Here is a 24,530-nt window from a genome sequence, read left to right as displayed (position 1 = left end):
TACGTTTTATGTGTTTTGTAGTTTTAGCTCTTACATTTAGATCCCTGATCCATTTTTAGTTAATTTTTGTGTATGGTGTAACGGAAGGGTCCAACTTCTTTTTCCAAAAATATTTTTATAATTTGCTGCAAAACCTGGCATGAACTTATATGAGGCTGTGTATCATTGACATATTTGCGAAAATTCATACACTTCACTGCAGAACTATTTGACTTTAAGGCCCTGCCCCAGACTCCATGGTATGTATTACACGAGCCCCAAATCCAGAGTTTTCTGAATTCCAAAATGCACCTGATCTCAGAGAATTTCAGAAATATAGGCTGGTGGGCCTCCAATACATTTTTTAGTGAATATCAAATTTTGGATTTCTTAAGCTGGGAGACACCTTGAATGTCAGTGTGTGGCACTCCCTTGCCTTATGGATAAGGAGTAGAATGAGGCTTGGGGTCATTGGCATCAAGCTAATTGTAGTATTAGGGCTCTAACTCAATTTTCACACCAAACTTAATAACAGTGCATTTTGAGTCTGATCATTTTAAAAAACAAATTTATGATCTGAGTAAAATAGTGAAGTTTAAATAGTGGTGGCAAGAGAAGCCAAAAATAATTCTTAAAGCAGGACAACCAAAATGAATTATATCTGTGGTGATAAAATACTTTTGAGTTAATGGCTGTAAATGATTATGTCTAAAGGAATACAGTAATTATTCACATAATATAAGATGTGTTATTCATTTACTTATCCATTCAACATATGGCTATTAAACATCTATTAAGTGTCAGATATGTGCCCAGGAACCGAATAGGCTTTTCTGAAAAGCATGCTTCAGGCATTTTATTTTAATTTCATCTTTGCATGTTTGTTTTAACTTCCAACACACATTTGTTGAATTGTTGCTATGTATAATGACTATATACTCCAGATCTGGAGATATCTTGCATTAGGTCAAGCAGCATTCCCTCAGTGTTGAGCAAGAGTTAGGAGGCTAAAGTCTTCAAGATGCAAGATGCCCCTTAGACTTCTCACCATCTCTCTTGCCCACCTGCTGGTCAGAACCACCATCTTTCACATAGATTAATGCAGGAACCTGTTTAATCCTAAACATCTCTGGGGCGGGCAAGGAGGCGGCGGGGTGTTGGGGGGCGTTACAAGCAGGCCTGGCTTCTGAGCATGAGATCTGTGTAGCTGCACAGGGCCTTGTGCTCAGAAGGACCTTGCGCTTGGTTTAGGCCAGTCCTGTCTCCCAGCATCTGTGCTCAGGAATTCCTAGGAGATGCATGTCTTGCTTCTTTCTTGTTTCCTTCAGGTTCCCAAACTTTGCCTTTAGCATTACTCTTAGGGCAACAGAATCATAGGCAAGGTCAGGAGCCCCTGGCCCACCTCCAGAGTCCCTAGGTGGCCTCAGCCACCACCCCCAACCAGTGAGGGGAGTTAAGGGAAGGGAGTTCAGAGGGTCCTCCTTTTTTTTTCCCACACACTCTCCCAACCTTCCTTCTTTGAGTGAAATCTCTCTTCTTCTCATTCTTTTATTACCTTTTACATCTTTACCAGGGTGCTCCTCAGCATTGCTTCTTTAATAAGGTTAGGTTAACAGGAGAAAGGCCATCATCTTGTCTTGTTTAACCTTCAGTACCATGTCCTGGGTGCATATCCACAGAGAAAGGAAAAAATCGTTGGGAAGAGGGTTTGTTCTAGACTTGCACTGCCTCAACTCTCATTTTCTCTCTATCACTTGCTCACTTTGGGACTTTGGGCAAATAATTTAAACATTATGTTGTAATTTTCTTATTTATGTTTGGTGTATGCTGTTGAATCAGTTCCAATTCCTGGCAACCCTATTAATGAGTGGTGTTCACGATGTCCTGTCCTTAACAGCCCTACTCAGCTCAGGTAGACTCATGTGTATGGCTTTTCTTATGGAGTCAATCCATCTCATATTTGATCTTACTCTTTTCTTGCTGCCTTTCATTTTTCCCAGCATCATTGTCTTTTCCAAAGAACCCTGCCACCTCATGATGTGCCCAAAATAGGACACAGCTTCAGTTATCATTTTTGCCTCCAGCAATGTTTCAGGCTTAATTCACTCCAGGCCCCACCTGTTTGTCTTTTTTGTAGAGCTATCCTTCAACACAATATTTCAAATAAATCATTTTTTCCCCCTATCAGTCATATTCACTGACCACCTTTTGCATCCATACATACTAATTTGGAACACGAGGGTGTGGGTGATCTTAGCCTTGGTCTCTAATGATGCATGTTTGTTCTTGGTGACCTTTACTAATTCTTCCATTGCTGCCCTTCTGAGTCTCTGCCTTCTCTTGATTTCTTGGCGGCAGTGTCCATTTGAATTGATGACTGAACCAAGGTCAGCAAAATCTTTAGTAATTTCATTGCCTTCATGGTCTATGTTAAAGTTGTGCGTGTATTCTGTAGTCACGGTTTCTGTCATCTTGATGTTCAAAAGCAGTTGAGCTTTGGCACTTCCTTCTCTCACCTTCATCACAAGTCATTTCAAATTATCGCTACTTTCTTTCAGTAAGATGGTATCATATGCATATCTTAAGTTACTGATATTTCTACCAGTTTTCGCTCCTCCTTCCTCCGAGCCTAGCCCAATTTTAAATAAGACATGTCCTGCCTACAGATTAAATAAATAGCAAGATAAAATGCAGCCTGTCTGACACCTTTGCCTATAGGAGACCATTCAGTCTCTCCGTGTTCTGCCCTGACAGTGGCTTCTTGTCCACAATACAGGTTATGCATCAGGACAATCAAGTGCTGAAGGGCCAAATAACTGGGGGGAAAGGCCATTTTATTCCCCCAAATAATTTGTTCTTTTTCTTGGACCATAGCCTTTCTTTTGGAGGGTCTACAGTGCCAGCACATCAAAATGATAACTAACACGTTGTAACACAAGGTGGGCATATGCAGCAGTTTCTTCGTGGATCCTGGTGCTGACTCGTCCTGAGGCCAGAATCTGACCACATGTACAGCAAGTTTTTCTCCATTGAGGTGTGAACTTAATAAAAAGACTTCCAACAAACCAGAAAAACCTTTTGGTTAAAATAACAGCAACTTATAGTTATTGGTTAATTTTTTAAGTGCCCGAAACTGGGTCAAGTTTTTGAGAATCTTATTACATTGAATCTTTATAACAGCGCTATGAAGTGCTGTTATATGATTCCTTCACTTTATATATGAGGAAACTGAAGATTTGAAAGATGAAAGAGCTTTCCACATCGCAAAGCTGGGAGGGGATGGGGCTGGGATATAAATCCAGTCCGTGTACTTAACCATTCAATACACTAAGAGGAAATAAGCAATGTCCTTTGGACCTGTATTAATATTCATGATATTCATGGACTAGAGCTTCCCATGCCCAAACTTCAGGACTGTCACAGAGAGGATTAGAAGGATGTTATTTCCCACTCTTGGATCTGAATGTAAAAACTGGGCAAAGGGCTGGTGAGAATTTGGTCATAGAGGATTTTTACATTTAAGTGGGTGGTTGCTCTCTACTGCCACCTGCTGGCAGTCTGAAACAAGCTCAGAGCGGAGCCCCACGTTTCTCATAGCGGAGTGGCAGAGAAGGCCTCTGTGTCTAAAACGTGGACGTTCAGAAATTCAGCAAAATACGTTCAGTTCATACTGACAAAAGGGCCTGGAACATCAAGAAGCAAAAAGGATAAAGAAACAAAGACAAAGACTTTGTCTTCCCTATGCAATGGCCATCTCGGTCAGCCTGGCTAGGAAACTGTGATTACATTACCTTTCTCTGCTTTTGTGTCAAGGAAGTTAAAACCAAGCCTGAATAGACAGGAGAAAGGAAATATTGTCAGAGCCTTGTCAGGGACCTGTCACTCACCAGGGTCTCTCCAGAATGTTCCCAGAAGAGACTGCAGTTCTTTTTACTGCTCTTGCATGCAGAACAGCAATTACTTCAGGAATAATGAAAACAGGATGTGATTAGGAAACTCGAATACAGTTGTCTACCCACTGAGATGTCTTCAGGAAGTAAATCCTATTTTCAGTGGTGATTTTGGAAGTAGAAATGGCCCAGTGTCCTATCTATCTTCATAGATAGACCCCCGAGGTTGACTTGTCTGATGTGACAAAATGCAATTTATCTGTTTGAAGAACTGAGTGTTTGTGAGGAGTCTGAGTTGGTCTCTAAGACCAACTCACAGAAAATGTTCACAGCTTGTTACGTTTATGTTGTAAACATTGAAAATATAACAACTCCTCATTATGTCTCCTCCTCTCTCTCCCCATATGTAGCCAGAAATAACCTATATCAGTTTAACCTCATTGCCTTTGTCATGTGTAAAGCTTCTGCCTTATGTTGTTTGGTTCAGTGGAACCTTTTTTTCAAATGAAATCAACTGTAAAATGCAGAGTATGAGGTGCTGAGGGAAGAGCAGGGGCAGGATCCTCAAACTCTGCCTTTCGATTTCTCATTTCCTGGCTCTCTCCTTGTCAGGCCCCCAGAGACTCTCCTGAGGAATCCAATAACTCCCTGGACACAGTCTGAAAACACAGCTGGGTGCTGTGTAACTTGACTGGTTCATCATATTCTTGTACTATTCTGAATTTGTTCCCCTAAACAAGAAGGTAAAAAATAGGGTAGTGGGGAGAATAAATGTTTGCATTGGACCAGATACGACGCCAGATCTTTGGAGAAATTTTGGCTTTCAAGACATTTAGCCTTATGTGACTGAATACACTGTGGAAGGCCGTGTGGAGAATCGGCACGCTCATGCTCGCAGTAGTGCTGTGGATGCCAGGCCTGCCTGGAAAGGGTCCACCTTTAATAAGGCAATCAATGGAGTTATAAAGAGATTGTGGTTTGAATATATATGTAACAGTTAAAATGTATAACACATTGCTGAGATACATATGTATATGTATCTCTATATATGTGTATATATTATTTTTATTGAGATATAATTGACTTATAACATTAGCATCAGGTACACAATATAATGACTTGATATATAGGTTTATATTATGAAATGGTCACCACAATAAGTCTAAATAACATCCATCACCATGCATAGTTACAAATTTTTTTCTTGTGATGAGAACTTTTACGATCTCTTTTAGCAACTTTCAAATATACAACCTGATATTATTAACCAGAGTTGCCATGCTGTTCACTGCATCCCCAGGACTTATTTTATAACAGAAGTTTGTATCTTTGATCACCTTTACCCATTTTGCCTCCTCACTCCTACCTTGCCTCTGGTAACCTTCAAACTATTCTCTTTATCTATGAGGTCAGGGTTTAAAAATTTTTCTAGATTCCACATATATGTGAGATTATGATATGCATCTGACTTATTTCACTTAGCATAATACCCTCAAGGTCTACCCATGTTGTCCCAAATGGCAGGATTTCTTTCTTTTTTTATGGCTGAATAATGTTATATTGCGCGCGCGTGCGCGCGTGTGTGTGTGTGTGTGTGTGTGTATCACATTTTCTTTATCCATCAGTGGACACTTAGGTTACTTCCATGTCTTGGGAATAATGCTGCAACGAACATGGGGTGCAGATATCTTTTTGAGGTGGTGTTTTTGTTTTCTTTGGGTAAATATCCAGATGTGGAATTGCTGGATCATATGGTAGTTCTATTTTTAATTATTGAGAGAACTCCATGTTTTCCATACTGGCTGTACCAATTTACATTCTCACCAACAGCCCACAATGGTTCTCTTTTCTTCACATCCTCATCCTCATTGTTATCTCTCATCTTTTTTATTATAGCCATTGTAATAAGGGCGATATCTCATTATGATTTTGGTTTGAAATTTTCCTGATGATTAGTGATGTCAAGCACCTTTTCATGTACCTTTTGGTCATCTGCATGTTTTTGGAAAAATGTCTATTCAGATCTTCTGCTCATATTTTAATCAGATTGTTCCTTTGCTGTTGAGTTATGTGAGTTTTTCATATATCGGATATTAATCTCTTATCAGATATATGATTTGCAAATATTTTCTCCCATTCAGTAGGTTGCCATTTCATTTTATTGATGGCTTCCTTTGCTGTGAAGAGGCTTTTTAGTTTGTTGTAGTCCCATTATTGACTTTTACTTCTGTTGCCTTTGCTTTTGGTGTCAAATCCAAGAAGTCATCACGAAGACTGATGTCAAGGAGCTTACCGCCTATGTTTTCCTCTAGGAGTTTAATGGTTTCAGGCCTTATGCTCAAGTCTTTAATTCTTTTCAAGTTATTTTTTGTGTATGGTATAAGATAGTGGTCCAGTTTCACTCTTTTGCACGTGGCTGGCTGTTCAGTTTTCCCAATACCATTTATTGGAAAGACTCTCTTTTGCCCATTGTATACTCTTGACTCTTTTGTCATAAATTAATTGGCTATATATGCATGGATTTATTTCTGCGCTCTTTAGTCCAGGGAGCATGATGCCTCCAGCTTTTTTTATTTTTTCCTCAAAATTACTTTGGTTATTCAAAGTCTTCTGTGGTTTCATACAAATTTTAGAATTGTTCTACTTCTGTGACAAATGCCATTGGAATTTTGCTAGGAATTGCACTGAATCTATAGATTGCTTTGGGTAGTATGGACCTTTTAACAATGTTAATTCTTCCAATCCATGGGCATGAGGTATTCTTCCATTTATCTGTGTCTTCGGTTTCTTTCATTGGTGTCTCATAATTTTCAATGTATTGGTCTTTCACCTCTTTGGTTCGGTTTTTTCCTCAATATTTTATTCTTTTGATACAATTATAAATGGGATTGTTTTCTTAATTTCCCTTTCTGTATTTCATTATTGGCTTATAAAATGCAACCAAATTCTGAATATTAATTTTGTATCCTGAAACTTTACTAAATTTGTTGATTAGTTTTAACCGTTTTTTGGTAGAGTCCTTAGGGTTTTCTACATATAATCTCATGTCATTTACAAATAGAGATGGTTTTACTTCTTTCATTTCGATTCTCATGCCTTTCATTTCTTTTTTCTTGGCTAATTGCTATGGCTAGGGCTTTCAATACTATGTCAAATAAAAATGGTGAGAGTAGATATTCTTGTCTTGTTCCTGATCTTACAAGAGGAACTTTTGGCTTTCCACCAACAAGTAAGTGTGCGTTAGCTGTGCGTTTGTCATTTATAGGCTTTATTATGTTGAGGCACATTCACTTTATATCCACTTGTTGACAGTTTTTTATCATAAATAGATGTTGAATTTTGACAAATTCTTTTTCTGTATCTATTGATATTATTATGTGATTTTTACCCTTCATTTGGTTAATGTGGTGTAAGACATCAATCTGCAAATGTTTAACCATCTTTGCATCCCTGGAATTAATGTCCCTCGATTATGGTGTAAAATCCTTCTAATGTATTGTTGGATTTTGTTTGCTGATAAGTAATTGAGGATTTTTGCATCTATGCTCATCAGAGATATTGGCCTTTAATTTTCTTTTCTAGCAGTGTCTTTGTCTTGTTTTGTTATCAGGGTAATGCTGGCCTCCTAAATTGAGTTTAGAAGTGTGCATTCCTCTGGTGTTTTTTGGAAGAGGTTCAGGAAGATCGATTTTAATTCTTCTTTAAATGTTTGGTAGAATTGACCTATAAAGCCATCTGGTACTGGGCTTTCCTTTGTTGAGAGGTTTTTTATTACTAATTCAATTTCTTGTCATTGGTCTTTTCTTCCTATTTCATCATGATTCAGTCGTGGAAGGTTGTATGTTTCTAGGAATTTATCTATTTCTTCTAGGTTGGCCAATCTGGGCATGTAATTGTTCATAGCAGTCTCTTATGAGCCTTTGTATTTCTGTAGTATCAGTTGTAACATCTCTTTCATTTCTGATATTATTTATTTGAGTCCTCTCTTCTTGGTAGATCTAGCAAAAGCTTTGTCTATTTTGCTTATCTTTTCAAAACACCAGCTCTTTGTTTCATTGATCTTTTCTGTATTCCTTTATTCTCTTTTTCATTTATTTCTGCTCTGATCTTTGTTATTTACTTCCCTCTGCTGACTTCAAGTTTTGTTTCTTCTTTTTCTAGTCCTTTGAAGCATAAAGTTAGGTTATTTATTTGTGGTCTTTCTTGTTTGTTAATGTAGGCTTTTATCACTATGAACTTCTCTGTTAGAACTTCATTTGCTATCCCATAAGTTTTGTTATGTTGTGTTTCTATTTTAATTTTTCCTAATGTATTTTTTGTTTCTCTTTTGATTTTTTTTTTGACTTATTGGTTATTTAGTAGCATGTTGTTTCATTTCCACATTTATGCGAATTTTGCAGTTTTCTTATTGTAATTGATTTCCAGTTTTATACCATTGTGTTCAGAAAAGATGCTTGATATTTTAATCTTTTTAAATTTATTAAGACTCATTTTGTGGCCTACCATATGATCTATCCTGGAGAATGTTCCATGTGTGTTTGAGAATAAAGTGTACTCTGTTGCTTTTGAATGGAATGTACTGTAAATGTCTGAGTAGTCCATCTGGTGTAATATTTCCTTTAAGGCCAATGTTTCCTTATTGATTTTCTGCCTGGAAGATCTATCCATTGACAGAAGTGAGGATTAAAGTCTCCTACTATGTTGTATGATGTCTATTTCTCCTTTTAGGTCCGTTAATATTTGCTTTATGTATTTAGGTGCTCCTATGTTAGGTGCATAAATTTTTAGAGCTATTTCTCAGTTCATTATAGCCTTGTAGGTCTCATAGATACAAGCCCCATTGGCTTTCAAAGCTAGATGTTTTGGTGGGCTTATCTCTCAGGTACAGGTGTTAAAAGTTGGGGTGCCAGATGTGAGAGTCAAACCCTTTACTTAGAAAGATGCTCAGAGTTGTGAGTTTCCTCTTGATTGTTGATCGATGTGCCAGGGATGGGGTTTATAGCAAGATTGTGTCTCAGCTTCTCCTACCCATTTTGATGTGGATTTTTTATTGTTCACCCAATGTATAGGAATTGTTCAGCTAGTTTTGAGGTTTCTTTCAGAGGAAATTCTTCCATATGTAGCTTAGGTATGTCCATGGGAGGAGGCGAGTTCGAGATCCTCCTATGTTGCCATCTTAAACTGGAATCTCATATAATTTTAGTTGCTTTTGGTATGTAGATATCTGATTATAAATGTCTGACTTCTCCTTAGAATGTAAATTTCATTAGAGCATGAGCCCAGCTTGTTCACTGTTCAAGCTCTAGTCTTGGGCATGTAGTATATGCTCAATCAAAAATTTTTGAATAAATGAATGAATATATCCCTCTTTTTTAAAATGTTCTCATTGTGGATGGGGATTTTGTCCTTTATTTCTTGTATCTCCAAGGACTCAGGAAATGTTTGTTATTTTGATGTTTTATTATTTCAACAATTCCTTTTTTCTTTTTTTTAGACAAGGCAACCCTTGGTTGACCTCACAGATTGCAAGGACCTTGTCAGCTTACAATCTCTTATTTTTTATTTTTCATGCCTATAGCACCTGGTCTTCCTAGGTGGTCTTCCATCCAAGTACGGACCAGGCCTGAGCCTGCTTAGCTTCCGAGATCAGACGGAATCAGGCTTGTTTAGGGCGGCATGGCCATAGACTATTTCAACAATTCTTATTGAGCTTCTGTTACATGCCAGCCACTGTGCTAGGTACTGAGAGTCCAGCTGAGTATAAAACTGAGAAAACTGTTGTTTCACAGACATTAAAATGGATACTAAATCTGAAAAACAAATCATTTGATTTTTTTTCTCTGATGTTGAAATATAATTAATATCCCTCTTTACTTCTTGTTTCAAAGAGCAAAGTGTTAGATAATGCACAGCCTTCTGGGGAGACAACAAGTTCACTACCTCTCCTGGAGGAAACAGAAATATGTTAATTAGTGAATGGTTAACTAAATCTCTGAAAAAGATAGGAAAGAAATAAGGACAAAAAAGGGACGATGGCAACAGGATGGTTACTACAAGGCAGAACTTCCTCCGTAGCTAAGCTGCCTCTCTTTCATGCCACCATCCTATACGAACTGCTTTCACCACACATCTGTCCTTTCCAACCTTGAAAGCCCGTCATGATATTTATATAGGCAGATTTTGAGTGATTGACCCTGAACTAGCTGTTGCCAAGGTATCCCCACTTATTTTTTTTCTCCCTGCCTCCTGGCTCTTTCCATTTCAAGGCAACAATGAATTCAGAGCAAGGAGTAAAGCATTACCTCATGTAAAAATAGTCTTGTGCCTTAAAAAATACTTTTTCATAAATAAATACAATATCTCATTTGATCCTTTCAAGACCACAGTTAGTGTGGAGGGTTGCAGTTAGAGCATCCAAATACCCTCAATTAACCCTTCTGTTGTCTCAGCATCCCATCTGGCTTAGCATTTGTCCTGGATTTTTTTTTAATAGGCTTAAATTTTTTAGAGCAGTTATGTTCACAGTAAAATTGAGTGGAATTTGCAGCTATTTCTCATCTACCTGCCCCCACCCCATACATGCAGAGCCTTCCTATCAGCAACCCCCACCAGAGTGGTACGTTTGTTACAATGGGTGAACCTACATTAAAAAAATTTTTTTTGTATGGATGAACCTATTTTGAGATTTACATTAGAGCTTCATGGACATATCATTGTCACCTAAAGCCTGTAGTTCACATTAAGGTTCACTCTTGGTGGTGTATATTTTATGGATTTTGACACATGTCAAATAGCATGTATCTACCATTATAGTGTCCTACAGATTAGCTTCAAGGTCCTATAAAACCTCTGTGCTTTGCCAATTCATCCTTTTGTCCTAGATTTTTTATTTTGTAATAATGTTATTAGAATTTTCTATTTGAAAATATTTTTGATTGAAATATTTACTAGGTCTTTCAACACCATAAAACTATTTTCTTAGTTAATATTTTTTTAATTTTTAATTATTTTTAGAATCTTTTACTTTTAGTGGGTTCCAATGTGGATGATAAATTACATGGTCTCCATAATTATAGTCTATATGGGAAGAAAAACTGGTCCCCAGTGAGAAAAGGACTCTTCTTGTGTATGGCCAATCAGGTATAGAGCAGGATTAAAGTCCAGGTGTTCTGACTTCTGGTACTTTCTCTGCCAAAGACACAAAGCTCACTGGAGAAGAAACTGAGATCTCAAAGCTTATCACATCCTTATCTCGTTTTAAGTGGTTATGAAAGTGAGATTGCTGCTGTATTCCTGATTCAGATGTGAGAAAATTCACTATGTAAGTAAATAAATTATGAACCCAATAATGAACAAAACAGGCACAAGGAATCCAAGTGATCAAAACTCAGGCAGGCAAGTGAAGACCTACCTAGAAAGGATGAAATACTATGAAGGTGGAAGTTTAGATTTAAAAGGAATACTATGCTTTCAGAGAAGATTCCATAAATGGTTTGATGTTCGATGATATTTTGAGATTTACATTTAGCTTCATTTACATATTTCTGGGACACAGCACATCTGTTTATCCAGCAGAATGAGTCTGGATTCTGATCAAATACATGTTAAACTTGCCTAATGTGATAATTAAGCATTCTGTAATATCAGCCACATATAATTTTAATACAATGTTAGCATCCTAAGACAGAAAGAATGATCACTCTTTTGCAAAATAGATTACAAGGAGTAGGGGAAATGACCAACATGTGAGAAAATGGTAAATGATACAGAATGGGTTATGTGGACTTGGTCCTCTTCTCCCAGGAGTTTTTAAAAGGCATTGCATTGTATGCTATCCTGGTGAGGGTATTTACTTTAGGTGTTTTCTTTGTAAATGGTGTTATGATATGCTTTTACTTATCTTTGTCAGGCCTCTCTATCCGGAGTGTGTGTTGGAAAGCCGACCGCCTTCTAGCGGGGACCCAGGACAGCGAAATATTTGAAGTGATTGTTCGAGAACGAGACAAGCCGATGCTGATCTTGCAAGGCCACTGTGAGGGGGAGCTCTGGGCTCTGGCCCTGCACCCCAAGAAGCCACTGGCTGTGACAGGCAGTGACGACCGCTCTGTGAGGTGAGGCCCCAGCAGTGGCTGTCATCACCTTACTTCTTTGGGATAACAGGTTTATTTTGCCCTAATTTGCCTGTTGCTTAAGAACCACAGTGCAGAACTGCACAATTTTCCCATGGAATTTTAAGACATTTAGCTCAACAGAAGTTGGCTTCTTGGCATTTCGTTGTTGTTATCTTCCTTTGGCTCCATCTTGAGTCATGAAAATGTTCTTAGAAACGAAAATACATTACTAAGGGTAACACTGGCTTCCAGCGCCAGTTCTGAGAGCTAAACGCACTCCCCTGAGATAAGAGCACATTTTCCCCTCGACCCTTCGGCCCTCTGCAGGGAGCTGCACAGAGATTTCACAGTTTAGTTGCAGACACTCATTCTTTCCCCAGCAGAACTTAAATTCTGATTTGTCTTGAGTATATGGTAAATATTTCTTTATAAATGCTGAGATGAAATTTTGAACATTGTCCTCACATCAGAGGGAAGTACTGGTTCCTGAGAGAGTACACAGTTTTATTAGGGCCTCAACCGTTCTTGCTATGGGTCATTTTTTGTTACTCTTTGACAGCACAACGTTGCATAAAGTGAACAATATGAATATGCTTCTCATATCCTTGTGACTACTGAGGGACTGAACATGTAATTTAAGAGTGTCAGATGAAGACTACTACATTGATTTCAGTATTTTTGTATTACTGAGCTTTAAATGTGCTCAGCAGCAAACAGGTTGGAGAGAGAGTGAATGACAGTGAAAGAGACAGTGATCAATTGATCGATTACTGCTTCTGGGTTTTAATAGTTAAAATAGAACATCATAAACTATAGCTTCCTCCTTCCTGCTTGCCCTTATTCTGCATGCCAAGATACTCCATACGCTCAATAGTAAAGTATAAATCCCCAAATCCATTTTTTAGTGTCTACCAAGCACTGCACCTCATTGGTCTAAAAATCAATGAAAGCAGCTCCAGTTTTCTCCTCATGTGACGTAAGTGTGTGTTTGCCTTGTCTTCATTCACTTCCTCTTCTCTTCCTTTTCCTTTCATTACTCTTAGCGTTCTCTGAATAGCCACAACAGTGCCACCAAATTATTCAAACACCTGAGTAGCTCCATTCATACCCATCCAGATAGAAATGATTTCAGGAAAGCCTTTGGCTTTTGTATTTTGACAAACCGTATTGGGTCTGAGAATTGCACACATCCCCAAGGAGCCCTGGCTGCCAGAATTTGTCTTCTTCTCCTTAACCATTAATTTGGCTAAATGTAATTTTATACTGAGTATGGAAATTTAGGAAGGGTATAAGTCATAATTTATTGAGAAAGATTAGCCGAATGATCTTATAAGGATAGTACAATTTATTGAGGTGTGATGATTTCTTCATGCTAGTAAAGCAAAGCTTACATTGCTGAAAATAGTGCATGGCTAGAAATAGTATGAGATTATGAATAATGAACAAGATATTGAAAGAATACCATAAGCCGAGCAGTGCAGCTGCCTAAGGTTTCAGTAAACTATTTACTGTGCAACTCTGCATTGTAAGGGGTGTGCCCCCATCCCTCTTGATAGCAGAATGCATTAGAAAAACTGCACCGCATGTGACTCATTCTTGCCTCTATTGCAGAGCTCTAGATTCCCGATCTCCCTAACAGATATTGTTGTTTGCATGTTAAGACTGTCTAAAAAGTACTAACAGATAGAGGTCCCATGCACAGTTGCAACTCACATATTAACCCTTCCTTGTAACTTCGGATAGTTAGTTCATGTTCACTCAGTTTGAGATACCTGGAGTAGGTATTCCTGGAGGTGTGGAAAACTGTACATTAGTTGCACTTGTCCCTTGACTGCCATCCCCACAGCAGTAGCTGTGCTCATCCATCAGGGTCACTGTGAAGATCTGCCCCAACCATGAGTGGATCTATGGGCAGCAGGGAACCCAGGGAGCTTGTGAGGAAAGGCAGCATATGACCGTACACGGCTGGCTTGGGAACTGTCTTGGGCAGGAGTATCATTTGCTCTTCTCCATCTCTGATATGTTTTATTTCTAGGGAGGCCAACAAATGGAACCTGTTATTTCGATCTATATGTACTTAAATGACACAGTTACTACAAGGATACTCATATTTAAAAAAAAACAAAAAACAAAAAAACAACTATAATAGCATCTAATAGTGCTTATTATAAGTGTTATTAACAACCATTGGTATACGTAAAGAACAATTTTTAATTTTTAAAGAGAAAAGCAGGATTTTGTGTGAATGTGGTGTTCAAAATTTCCTTATTCTATGAATCTCAAAATTTTGGGAAATGTTATCTCATTTTATATTTCTTGCTGTGTATTTCAAATGGTGAAAACGACTCAAAGTTAGACTAAACACTGTCCCAGATTCCCAGACATGCCGTGAGGAAGGACACTGTGGGAGGTTACTATATGCTTTCTTGTTACTATCGCAGTGTGATGAGCAGAACTTCCTGCCTTGGGCAGATGATGATAAGTCGGTTTTGTGTTTTTTTACTTTGTTCTTGTGCTTAGGCTGTGGAGTCTGGCTGACCATGCCTTGATCGCCCGCTGCAACATGGAGGAAGCAGTTCGCAGTGTTGCTTTCAGCCCCGATGGATCCCAGTTGGCCCTGGGCATGAAGGACGGCTCTTTCATTGTTCTCCGAGTCAGGCTCGTACTGATATTGAAAATGATATTAAATGTGTTCTTTTGTTAAGATTTTCCTGGACCTTAGGAATGATGATGTATTCCAGGACCTTAGGAAAAATGCATTTACTCTTTCAAGTAGGAACCCTGTAGATTCACAATCCCCTACCTGGAATTCCAAAATCTTAACACTGAAAATCCAGAATTCTTCGGTGACTTATTTGGCAGCACAGCCTGCGCCAGTGAAGTGATTTGAGACTGTTTATAGTCTATTAATCTCCTAGTAGGAATAATCACGTATAATGTGATTTGCTGCAAAAATTTTAATATATTAATACAGGGTGCTGCCCTAGCCCCTACTGGTAATGTTACATAATATATTGTTTCTGAATCTTTAAAAAATCTAATGAGTAACGTATTCCCAAACTCATCTGGTCCCAAGGGTTTTAGATAAGGGATTATGTGTTTGTAGCAAGCCAAGAAAGAAGGAAGAAAGAATAAAGCATCCTCTAGTACCACCTTGTTTTTAGAGGTGAGCTTGAGTAAAAGATTTCTTCTATCCACAATTGACAATAATATAGAATATTTCATATTTATTAACATCTTATATTGTTTTTACAGGATAAAAATTGCGATCTACCTTTGTAATTCCTTTGAATGCATTGATTATCCTTTTGGCTCACACATTTTGTGATTACAGAGAGGAAATGCAACCATAACTTAGATATGGCAAGTTTTGCACAAAGACAATTCTGTATAGCTTTTAAAAATGCTCTTGGCACAGTTTATTAAACTAAATTTTCATTACCAGCCACATGTAACTTATTACCAAATTGGTGGGCAACATTTTCTTTCTCTGCTTAGTGATGTATGAAAAGATGGCTAATTACCAGATTTTTTTTTCTTTTTGATGGATTTTTCCCAAGCCAAAAAAAAAAAAAAAACTCTCACACCTATTTAATGGCATAATAAACTGTAGTGCCATTAATAAATGATAGCAGGTGTGTAGAATTATTATGTGGAAGCAAATATTTGGTATTATTTATACATTCTATTTATTTTGGAGTTAATGAAGGCATCATTACTGGCTCATGGGACCTGCCAGTCATAATCCTGTCTCATAGTTGTAGAAAAACACTCAGTGAGCTTTCAATTAAAGATAGAAATTCTTACCAGTATCTGATCATAAAAGATACAGAATATTCCCGTGATTCAATGTATGCATTTTTGACCTTTCATCTGAAAGCTAAATAATTACATAACATTTAAAAAGTAATTTTCCTCTTCTGCTTTTTGGACTTGCAATTTTGGCAGCAATAACATTAAGCTTAAAAGTCACTGGATTCTTATACTTAAAATATAAAAAAGATGGTTTATTTTTATGCTAACCTACATATATTTGCTGTTTTCCATGACATATCTTAAAACAATTTTACAAATCCCGATTTTTTAACAAGAAATTTTAAGGAAAAATAGTATATAATTGAACATCAGAGGAAATATGCATTTTATTAAAATTTTTTGGTTTTTACTTTGGAAGCTCAAAATATTATTTAAAATGTTTATTATTAAATTTGTTAAATTTGCCATAAACTTTAAATATTTTATATCTTTCCTCAAAAGTTAATTCTTTAATTCCTGTAGGTTTTCTTTCCCTTTCAAAACAGTTTTTTCTCTGACACGTGTACTTTAAAACACAACTTGAGGGCCTTATTTCTAGATTTGCTGCTTATCACTTTGCTTTTTATTTTTATAGAGATATGACAGAAGTGGTTCATATCAAAGATCGAAAAGAAGTCATTCATGAAATGAAATTTTCTCCAGATGGTTCTTATCTCGCAGTGGGATCCAATGATGGCCCAGTAGACGTCTATGCTGTTGCCCAGAGGTATAAGAAAATTGGAGAATGCAACAAGTCTCTTAGTTTCATTACACACATTGACTGGTCTTTGGATAGTAAATACTTGCAAACTAATGATGGCGCAGGAGAACGACTGTTCTACAAAATGCCGTGTAAGTCATGCGGGCATTGAGTATTTATGAAAAGCAAACCTTTGAACCACGTGAAGAAAATATGAGAGCGTTGTTATGACCTCAGGGTAAAGAATATCTTCTGAAACAAGACCCTCAAATCATAAACTGTCAAAGAAAAGATTAAGACATTGGAACACATTAAAATAAAAAATGACTGCACAACATGGAGACTGAATACAATGAAAAGACAAGGCATTGACTGGACATAAATACTTGCAATTGTTAAATATACTAAAGATTTGAGGATCACAGATTTTATTTACTGTGATTGCTTAGTCTCAAATCTGTGTTCTTAGATGGAAGTCATTATTTGATTCCTTGGTAAAATGTGCTAATTGAGATTTTTAAAAAAAAACAGTTTTTATTTGTAAACTGTCCCCACTGTAACTTTTATAAGAGATTCATCTGACTTATATAAAGTCATTTGGTAACATTTAGTTTGTAATACTAAAATGTCAGAAATATAACTTTCTGTGTAAGAAAAATCTTAATATTTAATATGACCCTTGACCTCAAATAATAGTTTCTTAAAGTTTTTATTGAAAAGTTAATCTTTACCATAAAACGAGTAACATAACTTGAGTCTCTGCCCTATCAGATTCGTCAGCTATTACTAGGTGCATATTTCTTACTTTCTACTTTCTTTGCTTGATATTTTATATGTATTTTCCATACGGAAAAAAATATGGAACACATGTTTCCCCTTTGCAACAACAAAATAGCATTTTGCTTAGTGATTATATCAGAATTTGCTTTCTCATTCTTCTATTATTGAAAGTTTGGGCTTGCTGCTACTTTCTTTGTTGGTACAGACAGTGCAGCAACAAATATCTTTGAACAGATAGGATTTTCTCTTCTGAGTTACTTCCTTGGACTATATTCTCCAAAGCAGGAACACTGGATCAAAGGCTATGTTCCAACTATAAACTCTTCGATTCTATGGTCTTTATAGTGAATTTTTATGTAATGCTGTGCTAGAGGCCAGGATTTCTGGATGCCACTTTGACAATACACCAGTAGTGTACAAGAGTATCTATTCTCACAGATTCTTTATTTGAAAATATTTGTTTATTTTGAGGGGGGAACTATGAGGTAATATACTTAATTGTCTTGATTTTGAATTTTAAAGTTGTTTGTGTTTAAACATTTTCTTGAGCATTTCTGATTCGTGTGATTCTTCTTTTGTGTGTTCCCTGGGAACATCCCTCACCAGCTGCTGGAAACTGGATATCATGCCATATATTTAAGAACATACCTAGACTTTTAACCAATTACATTTAACCGAAATTTGGTGGATTCTCATTGTCTAGCACTTTTAAATTTAATAAAATTCATTAACTTTTCCTGCTAATTTATCAGGTCTGAATTTTAAAAAGTCACTTCTATGGTCCCTTAAATTATGAAAAGTAGAAGTTAAGAATAAACTTTTTAAAAACCTGGCAAGGTGTTGAAAACTAAATATAATAATGTACAATTTAATAAGTCATTTCATCAGTAATACAAAGGATAATATAACCAGGATTTAAATAATTAAGGTCAACTATTAGTAGTTTGAGTCATTACATTTAGTACAATGATCATTTCCTTTCTCTTCTCCTTATCTGTGCATTTTGAGAAGAATAAACTTTTTAAAAACCTGGCAAGGTGTTGAAAACTAAATATAATAATGTACAATTTAATAAGTCATTTCATCAGTAATACAAAGGATAATATAACCAGGATTTAAATAATTAAGGTCAACTATTAGTAGTTTGAGTCATTACATTTAGTACAATGATCATTTCCTTTCTCTTCTCCTTATCTGTGCATTTTGAGCATGTGCTTCCTTTAAGTCTTGCTGCCAAAAAAACAAAAAAAAAACCTGGCAAGGTGTTGAAAACTAAATATAATAATGTACAATTTAATAAGTCATTTCATCAGTAATACAAAGGATAATATAAGTTGGGTAAAGAGATGAGAATCTAGTTTCCTTGTTTTATAGAAGTTTAGAAGAAAATAAGAAGATGCTTTTTATTTAAATATAACATTTTTATTTATTATTTTCAGCTGGAAAGCCTTTAACAAGTAAAGAAGAAATCAAAGGGATTCCCTGGGCCTCCTGGACATGTGTGAAAGGCCCTGAAGTGAGTGGAATTTGGCCAAAATATACTGATGTCACTGACATCAACTCAGTGGATGCAAATTACAACAGCTCAGTGCTGGTGTCTGGAGATGATTTTGGACTGGTTAAATTGTTTAAATTTCCTTGTCTTAAGAAAGGTAAGGCCAAAAGAGGTGTTTCATTTAGATTTATTCTAGAATGTATATGCAGTGTAACTAAGGCTTATTTTCTTGGTGTCTATTCCTGCGGACTATTCATTCTATCTTTGTATACATATTATTCTCGAACATTTTAGAATGTGTTGTTGATGTTGTTTACTTTTAACATTCTAAAATACGGGGTTTTGCAAATTTAAGTCAGAATTTGTTAATAGTTTTTACTCGCCATTTTATGATTCATAAGCCTCATGTTTCATGTTTTAAACAAGTCATGCTTTATTTATATTCACATAAATACTCCTAATTTAATTATATATTATATTAAAATACTGTAAAAATTTTTGTTTTATAGCTAATTGTACTTATACATGAAAAAGCAAAGCAAATCCTTTTAGACATATTTAAATTAAAATCTGAAAGTGATTGTTCTTTCAGATAACATAGTTGATGGATCCTTCATTATAGCACACATCTTGCAAACAAGATTTACATAACTGGTGAAATCATTGAGAGAAATTAGATTCAGGACAATCCTCTCTGGTCTCACATTTTGTTATTTTGTTTCTTTTATTCTGTTAAAATCTCCTTACATCAATTTTTGTGGCACTTTCAGACTTTGTAGATTGTGACCGATTTAACCTCATCCTCTTCGTCCTTTGCAAGTTTAGGCAAAGCCCATACACAGGCTTTTCTGAGACTCTGCACCCTGAAAATCTGATCTTAAGAAAATAATCAGTAGGGACATGCCGCTGCCTGAAAAGGCTTTCACTGGCATGATTTTTAGATTAAGCAAGAAAAGGGATTGAAAAATGTAATCAGGAAGTCATTTTGAGTTAACTAGAAGTTTTGAAGCAATGACAATTATAGTACAAAATTGAACAGAAAATGTATTGCAAAACCACCATCACTTACACTCAACAAAATGACTATTAGTTAAAATATTCGAGGCACAAAATTACCTCAATGTGCCAAATTCAAACTCTTTTCCTTCTCCCTAATGGGTCTTTTGAGTAATAGGATATATCTCGTTAGACTGAGTAATGTACTTACAGAAAGTAAATTAGACAACTAGAAAGTATCTGGGGATTCAGAAGAAAAATCAGCGGGTTCAGAAGCAATGCTATTGGCCGCAAGTGTCAGGATTTGGGAATAAAGTTAACTTAATGAGAGTTGGTATTTCCTATGTATCACCAAGCCTCAAAGGGTGAACTCGGGTCTGAAAAATAGCAATGGAAATGTAGGTCTTGGGTTAGTTTATTAGAATGGGAAGGTTGCAAGAGGTGGAAGGAGGTAGTGAGTTGTGTTGTCTGTGAAAATGATACACCTTTATATATAAAACAACTCAGAGAATGAGGCACACAGCGGATGTCTGAATGAATAAGGAGAGGTGGACAGCCAGAGTGACAATACGGTGAGAGTAATAAAATCTACGTCAGTAATCTACAAAAGTTTCCATGTCGTCATAGCAAATTGGCTTGTTCTGCTTTTCATGACTCATGTTTATAAGTCTTAAAATTTGCCTTAGAGACATTCAGGCATTTGTAGCCTTTTTTTTTTTTTTTTGGCGCCAAAACTACTGGCGGGCAAGTTTATAAAAGACTTGTTGATGGGACTAATAACAATTGATGGAACTTGTCTCCCTATAACCCAGATTAGTGACAACTATTCCCCTCAATTTTTGAACCTGTAAACAGCCAAATATGAGCAGAGGCTGATGACTGTGAGAAAGTGTAGAGATTGAGCAAACATGACAGTTTTCTGTTGTGCAGTGCAGAAACAGATCAGATTGGCTACAGCGTGCTGAATGAGGGGAGAGTTGTGTAGTGTGAAGCTGGACAGGGCGTCGTGACGGGCCTTGTAGCGCTGTTAGAAATTTAGGTCTTAGTCTAAGTGCAGTGGAAAACTATTGAGGGTTTAAAATGGAGGAATGACATGACCAATTTGAATTTTTAAAAGACCACTTTGATATTGCGGGAAATGGATTAGGTTAGGGGAGGCTTCACATAGAATAATGCAGGAATCCAGGTGAGAGATGATGTGACTTGGACAAAGGTCTTAGGAACAGATGCGAAGAGAGGTGGTTGAGATTAGGAAACCGTGTCAAGGTAGAGCTGAAGGTCTCGCCGATGGATTGGATATGGGGATAGAGGAAAACAGGAATCGAGAATGACTTCTAAGCTTGAGTGATGGAGTAGGTGGTGGCACCATTCATAGAGATTGGAAAATGAGGAAGGAAAAGGTTTCATCTGTGTGTGTGTGTATAAGGGTAAAAAGGTAGGAGAAGAAGAGGCAGGGGAACGCGACAGTTTGTTTTATCCATGAGAAGTTTGAGGCAGTTATTAGACGTCCAAGCAGACAAGGCAGTCATCACTTCAAGGAGAGTGCAGGGCTGGAGAGGAACATTTGATAGTTGTGAGCATATGGACTGTATTTAAAGCCATGGGAGAAAGATCAGTACAGGGGAGATAAAGCTGAGACCTGAGACTTCCCTGTGGTTCAGAGGAAAAAGAGATGCCTTGTAAACTCAGTGTTCTAAGGGAAGCCTTAGAAGAGATGGATGTGGTCTTCATTTATTCTATAAATACTAAGTGCTGTTCTAGGAACTACAGATATATCAGTGAATAAAATCAGCACAAATCTCTGCCCTCATGGAGCTCTTATTCTTTTGAGGGGACATAGTCAATAGACAAAATATAAACACATCTAATGGTGAGAAGTGCTATAAAGAAAAATAAAGTAGGCAATGGGAGTAGAGTTCTCAGGTGGGTCATGTAGTTCTCAGGTGGGGCCACTCTATAAATAGGGTGGTCAGACAGAGGTCACTGATATGGTTTCATCTGACTAGAAACCTGAAGGAGTTATGGGAATCAGTCATTTAAGTATTCAAGGAAAAAGCATCCCTGACAGAGGGAACAGCAAGTGCAAAGGCCTAGCGACAGAAGAGTGTCTTGGATGCCTGAGGAATAGCAAAGAGGGCAGTGTGACTAGAGGTGGGGCAGGGAGGGAGTGAGAGAGAGACGCGAAAAAAGACCAGAGAGAGAAGGCCTGAATACTGATGACACTTTGCAGGTTCTGGTTCCAGCCTGTTAGTGTATGTTCATTATGAACAAATTCCTCTCCCCACCAAATTTAGCAGCTTAAATTAACATTTATTATCTTAGTTTCTGGGGGTCAGGGATTCAGGATCATCTTAGCTGCATGATTCTAACTCAAGGCCCGTTATGAGGTTGTAGTCATCTGAAGGCTAGACTGAGGCCAGGGGATCCACTTCCAAGATGGCTCACTCACGCGGCTCATGACAGGAGGTCTCAGTTTCTTGCCATGCAAGCCTCTCCACATGCGGCTAGAGTGTCCTTACCATGTGGTATCTAGAGATCCAAGAAAGAGAGCAAGGAGGAATCTATAGCACCTTTATAACCTCACCCCCTCTTGGATGTCACACACCTTCACTTTTGCCATATTCTATGGCAAATTCTATTCATTTGCCATATTCTATTCATTTTGAATTAGAGAATTTGTGGACATATGCTTTTCCAGCTTTTTTGAGATATACTTGACAAATAACAATGTTTAAGGTGTACGATGATTTCATGTATGAATATATTGTGAAATGATTTCTATTTTAAGGTTAGTTAACACATCTGTCACCTCACTTAGTTACCTTTTCTTTGTGGTAAGAACATTTAAGACCTACTCTCTCAGCAACTCTCAAGGGTACAATATAATATTGTTAACTGTAGTCATCGTGCTGTACCTTATATTCCCCAAATTTATTCATCTCATAAATGAAAGTACCCTTTGACCAACATGTTCCCATTTCTCCCACCCTCAAACCCCTAGTAACCACAAATCTATTGTGTGTTTCTATAAGTCTGACTTTTTTAGAATTGTGGGCATATTTTTAAAGCACTACAAAGAGACAATGATCTCTGAGGGAGAATAGCCCAACAGATACGGAAAGAATATGCTTTGCTTCTCGATTATCGAATTAACATCAGCCAGCATTTCCAACTGAACTGAGTTGGAATCTGTTTGACTTTATAAACTTACCAAAACTGATTTAGGCAACTCTATGAAATAAGTAGGGTTGCTTTTGATACCCAAGACCTCCCTTTCCCCTCTGTGGCAGTATTCCCCTAATCTTTTCTGGAGGCCCTGATATAATTGTACCTCACCTGATCAGAACATGCTCTCAGGAAAGGAACACGTAGCAGTCATTTTCACTTTCATATACATTTAAATCATTACCTCTCTAGTGAGCATTTAAATTTTAAACATGTGAGAGTTGAACAGATGGCCTTTTCACTCAGATTTCATTTGGAGGGACTATAAAAGGTAGAAGTGTTTTTGAAGGAGATATGAGGTTCTTGTTGACCCCTTTGAAATCTCCCACAGTCTTTAGAGTAGTAGGTCCCCACTTGATAAGGTGGACCCTGCTTATTTTCATGAGTGCCTTTATGATGTTGTGTACTGAACATACACTGAAGACTTTCTTGCAGTAGTTCAGCCACAAGTATAAGTTCAAATAGTTTTTCTGTTGCATTCACTACCTGGCATTGGTGTTTACTGAGTGATCAATGTAAGAGAAAAAATTTTATTCTTCCAACTTGACATCGACATGACCCCAACCGATAATTTGACTTTTCTTCCTCACAGAGTTTTCTGTTTCTCAATTGGCAAGGACTTTTTTTCATCTTGTATCTAAACAAGAATGTGTGAGATATTCATTCTTTAGCATTTTCTTTCAGAATCAATGAAGCAGTAGCCATTAGGTTAGGATGTGTCTTTGGCCACAGGGCTTAAATTTTAAGACCCATTTTTAGCTTAGTCCATGCTGGATTAATTGAGATATCTTTTGGAGCATTTGCTTATTTGTTATTACATGTAATGTTGAAAATTATTTTGTAATATATTTAAAGATTTTTCTCCTCAATATGAATAAGAATGTAATTTTCTAACCAATAAATTCTATTTTTTTATATAACTAATCTTCTCAAAAATATCTTCAGGAGCCAAATTTAGAAAGTATGTGGGCCATTCTGCACATGTCACAAACGTCCGCTGGTCTCATGACTTTCAGTGGGTTTTAAGCACAGGAGGGGCTGACCACTCAGTTTTCCAGTGGAGATTTATTCCAGAAGGTGTCAGCAACGGCCTGCTGGAAACTGCACCTCAGGGTAAAACCAGTAATAATTTTTTCAACATCTGTTTATTTTTTAATAAAGTTTTAAAGTATGTTCTAACATCTCTTCTGGAGGTAAAGAGTTAAAACAATTTTGAAAAATTTATTCTTATAGTAAATTTTAACAAAAGAACAGAAAACCTTTTGAGATGAATATGGGTCGGTTGAATAGTTTCTTTCAAAGGATTTTGCTTACACCAAATGCAAATTGAAAGTCTAAGGTTTACATGAGAATTAACCTTTGAAGATAATATGAATGCATATGTTTCAGCTCCTTAGGATGATTGTAATGGGCAGTGGGTCTGCTTGGTTAGATTATGGGGTGACAGGGTAACTTTTGTAATAGAAGTTGCCTCCAGAATGGGGTTCAAAGAATAGTCTACAATCTGGGCCAATATGTTCCAGTTCAATGGATGTGTAGTCTTTTTAATTATTATGATG

The 24,530-nt window shown here is 37.0% G+C and overlaps 1 protein-coding gene and 1 pseudogene across 6 annotated transcripts in view; one reads left to right on the top strand and one right to left on the bottom strand.

The window, feature by feature from the left end:
• Positions 1–24,530, top strand: part of EML6 (echinoderm microtubule associated protein like 6) — a 267,350-nt gene that overhangs the window by 138,530 nt on the left and 104,290 nt on the right. For 5 of the 6 annotated variants that reach the window (XR_003045624.1, XM_025045093.1, XM_015587547.2 and 2 more), the window contains 5 exons: positions 11,779–11,980; positions 14,501–14,638; positions 16,371–16,627; positions 18,695–18,907; positions 23,917–24,084. Coding sequence is in view for 5 of the 6 variants with exons in the window: in XM_025045093.1 (XP_024900861.1) it covers positions 11,779–11,980; positions 14,501–14,638; positions 16,371–16,627; positions 18,695–18,907; positions 23,917–24,084 (978 nt within the window). In the remaining variant the exon portion in view is untranslated. The remainder of the gene's footprint in view (positions 1–11,778; positions 11,981–14,500; positions 14,639–16,370; positions 16,628–18,694; positions 18,908–23,916; positions 24,085–24,530) is intronic. The other variant, XM_025045095.1, reaches the window with a different exon arrangement.
• On the bottom strand, positions 9,439–9,557 carry LOC112478051 (annotated as a pseudogene).

Source organism: Pteropus alecto, unplaced genomic scaffold, assembly GCF_000325575.1.
Source record: "Pteropus alecto unplaced genomic scaffold, ASM32557v1 scaffold131, whole genome shotgun sequence".
Classification (NCBI taxonomy): Eukaryota; Metazoa; Chordata; class Mammalia; order Chiroptera; family Pteropodidae; genus Pteropus; species Pteropus alecto.
The sequence above is the reverse complement of the archived record's forward strand: the minus strand, read 5'-3'. Positions and strand labels throughout refer to the sequence as shown.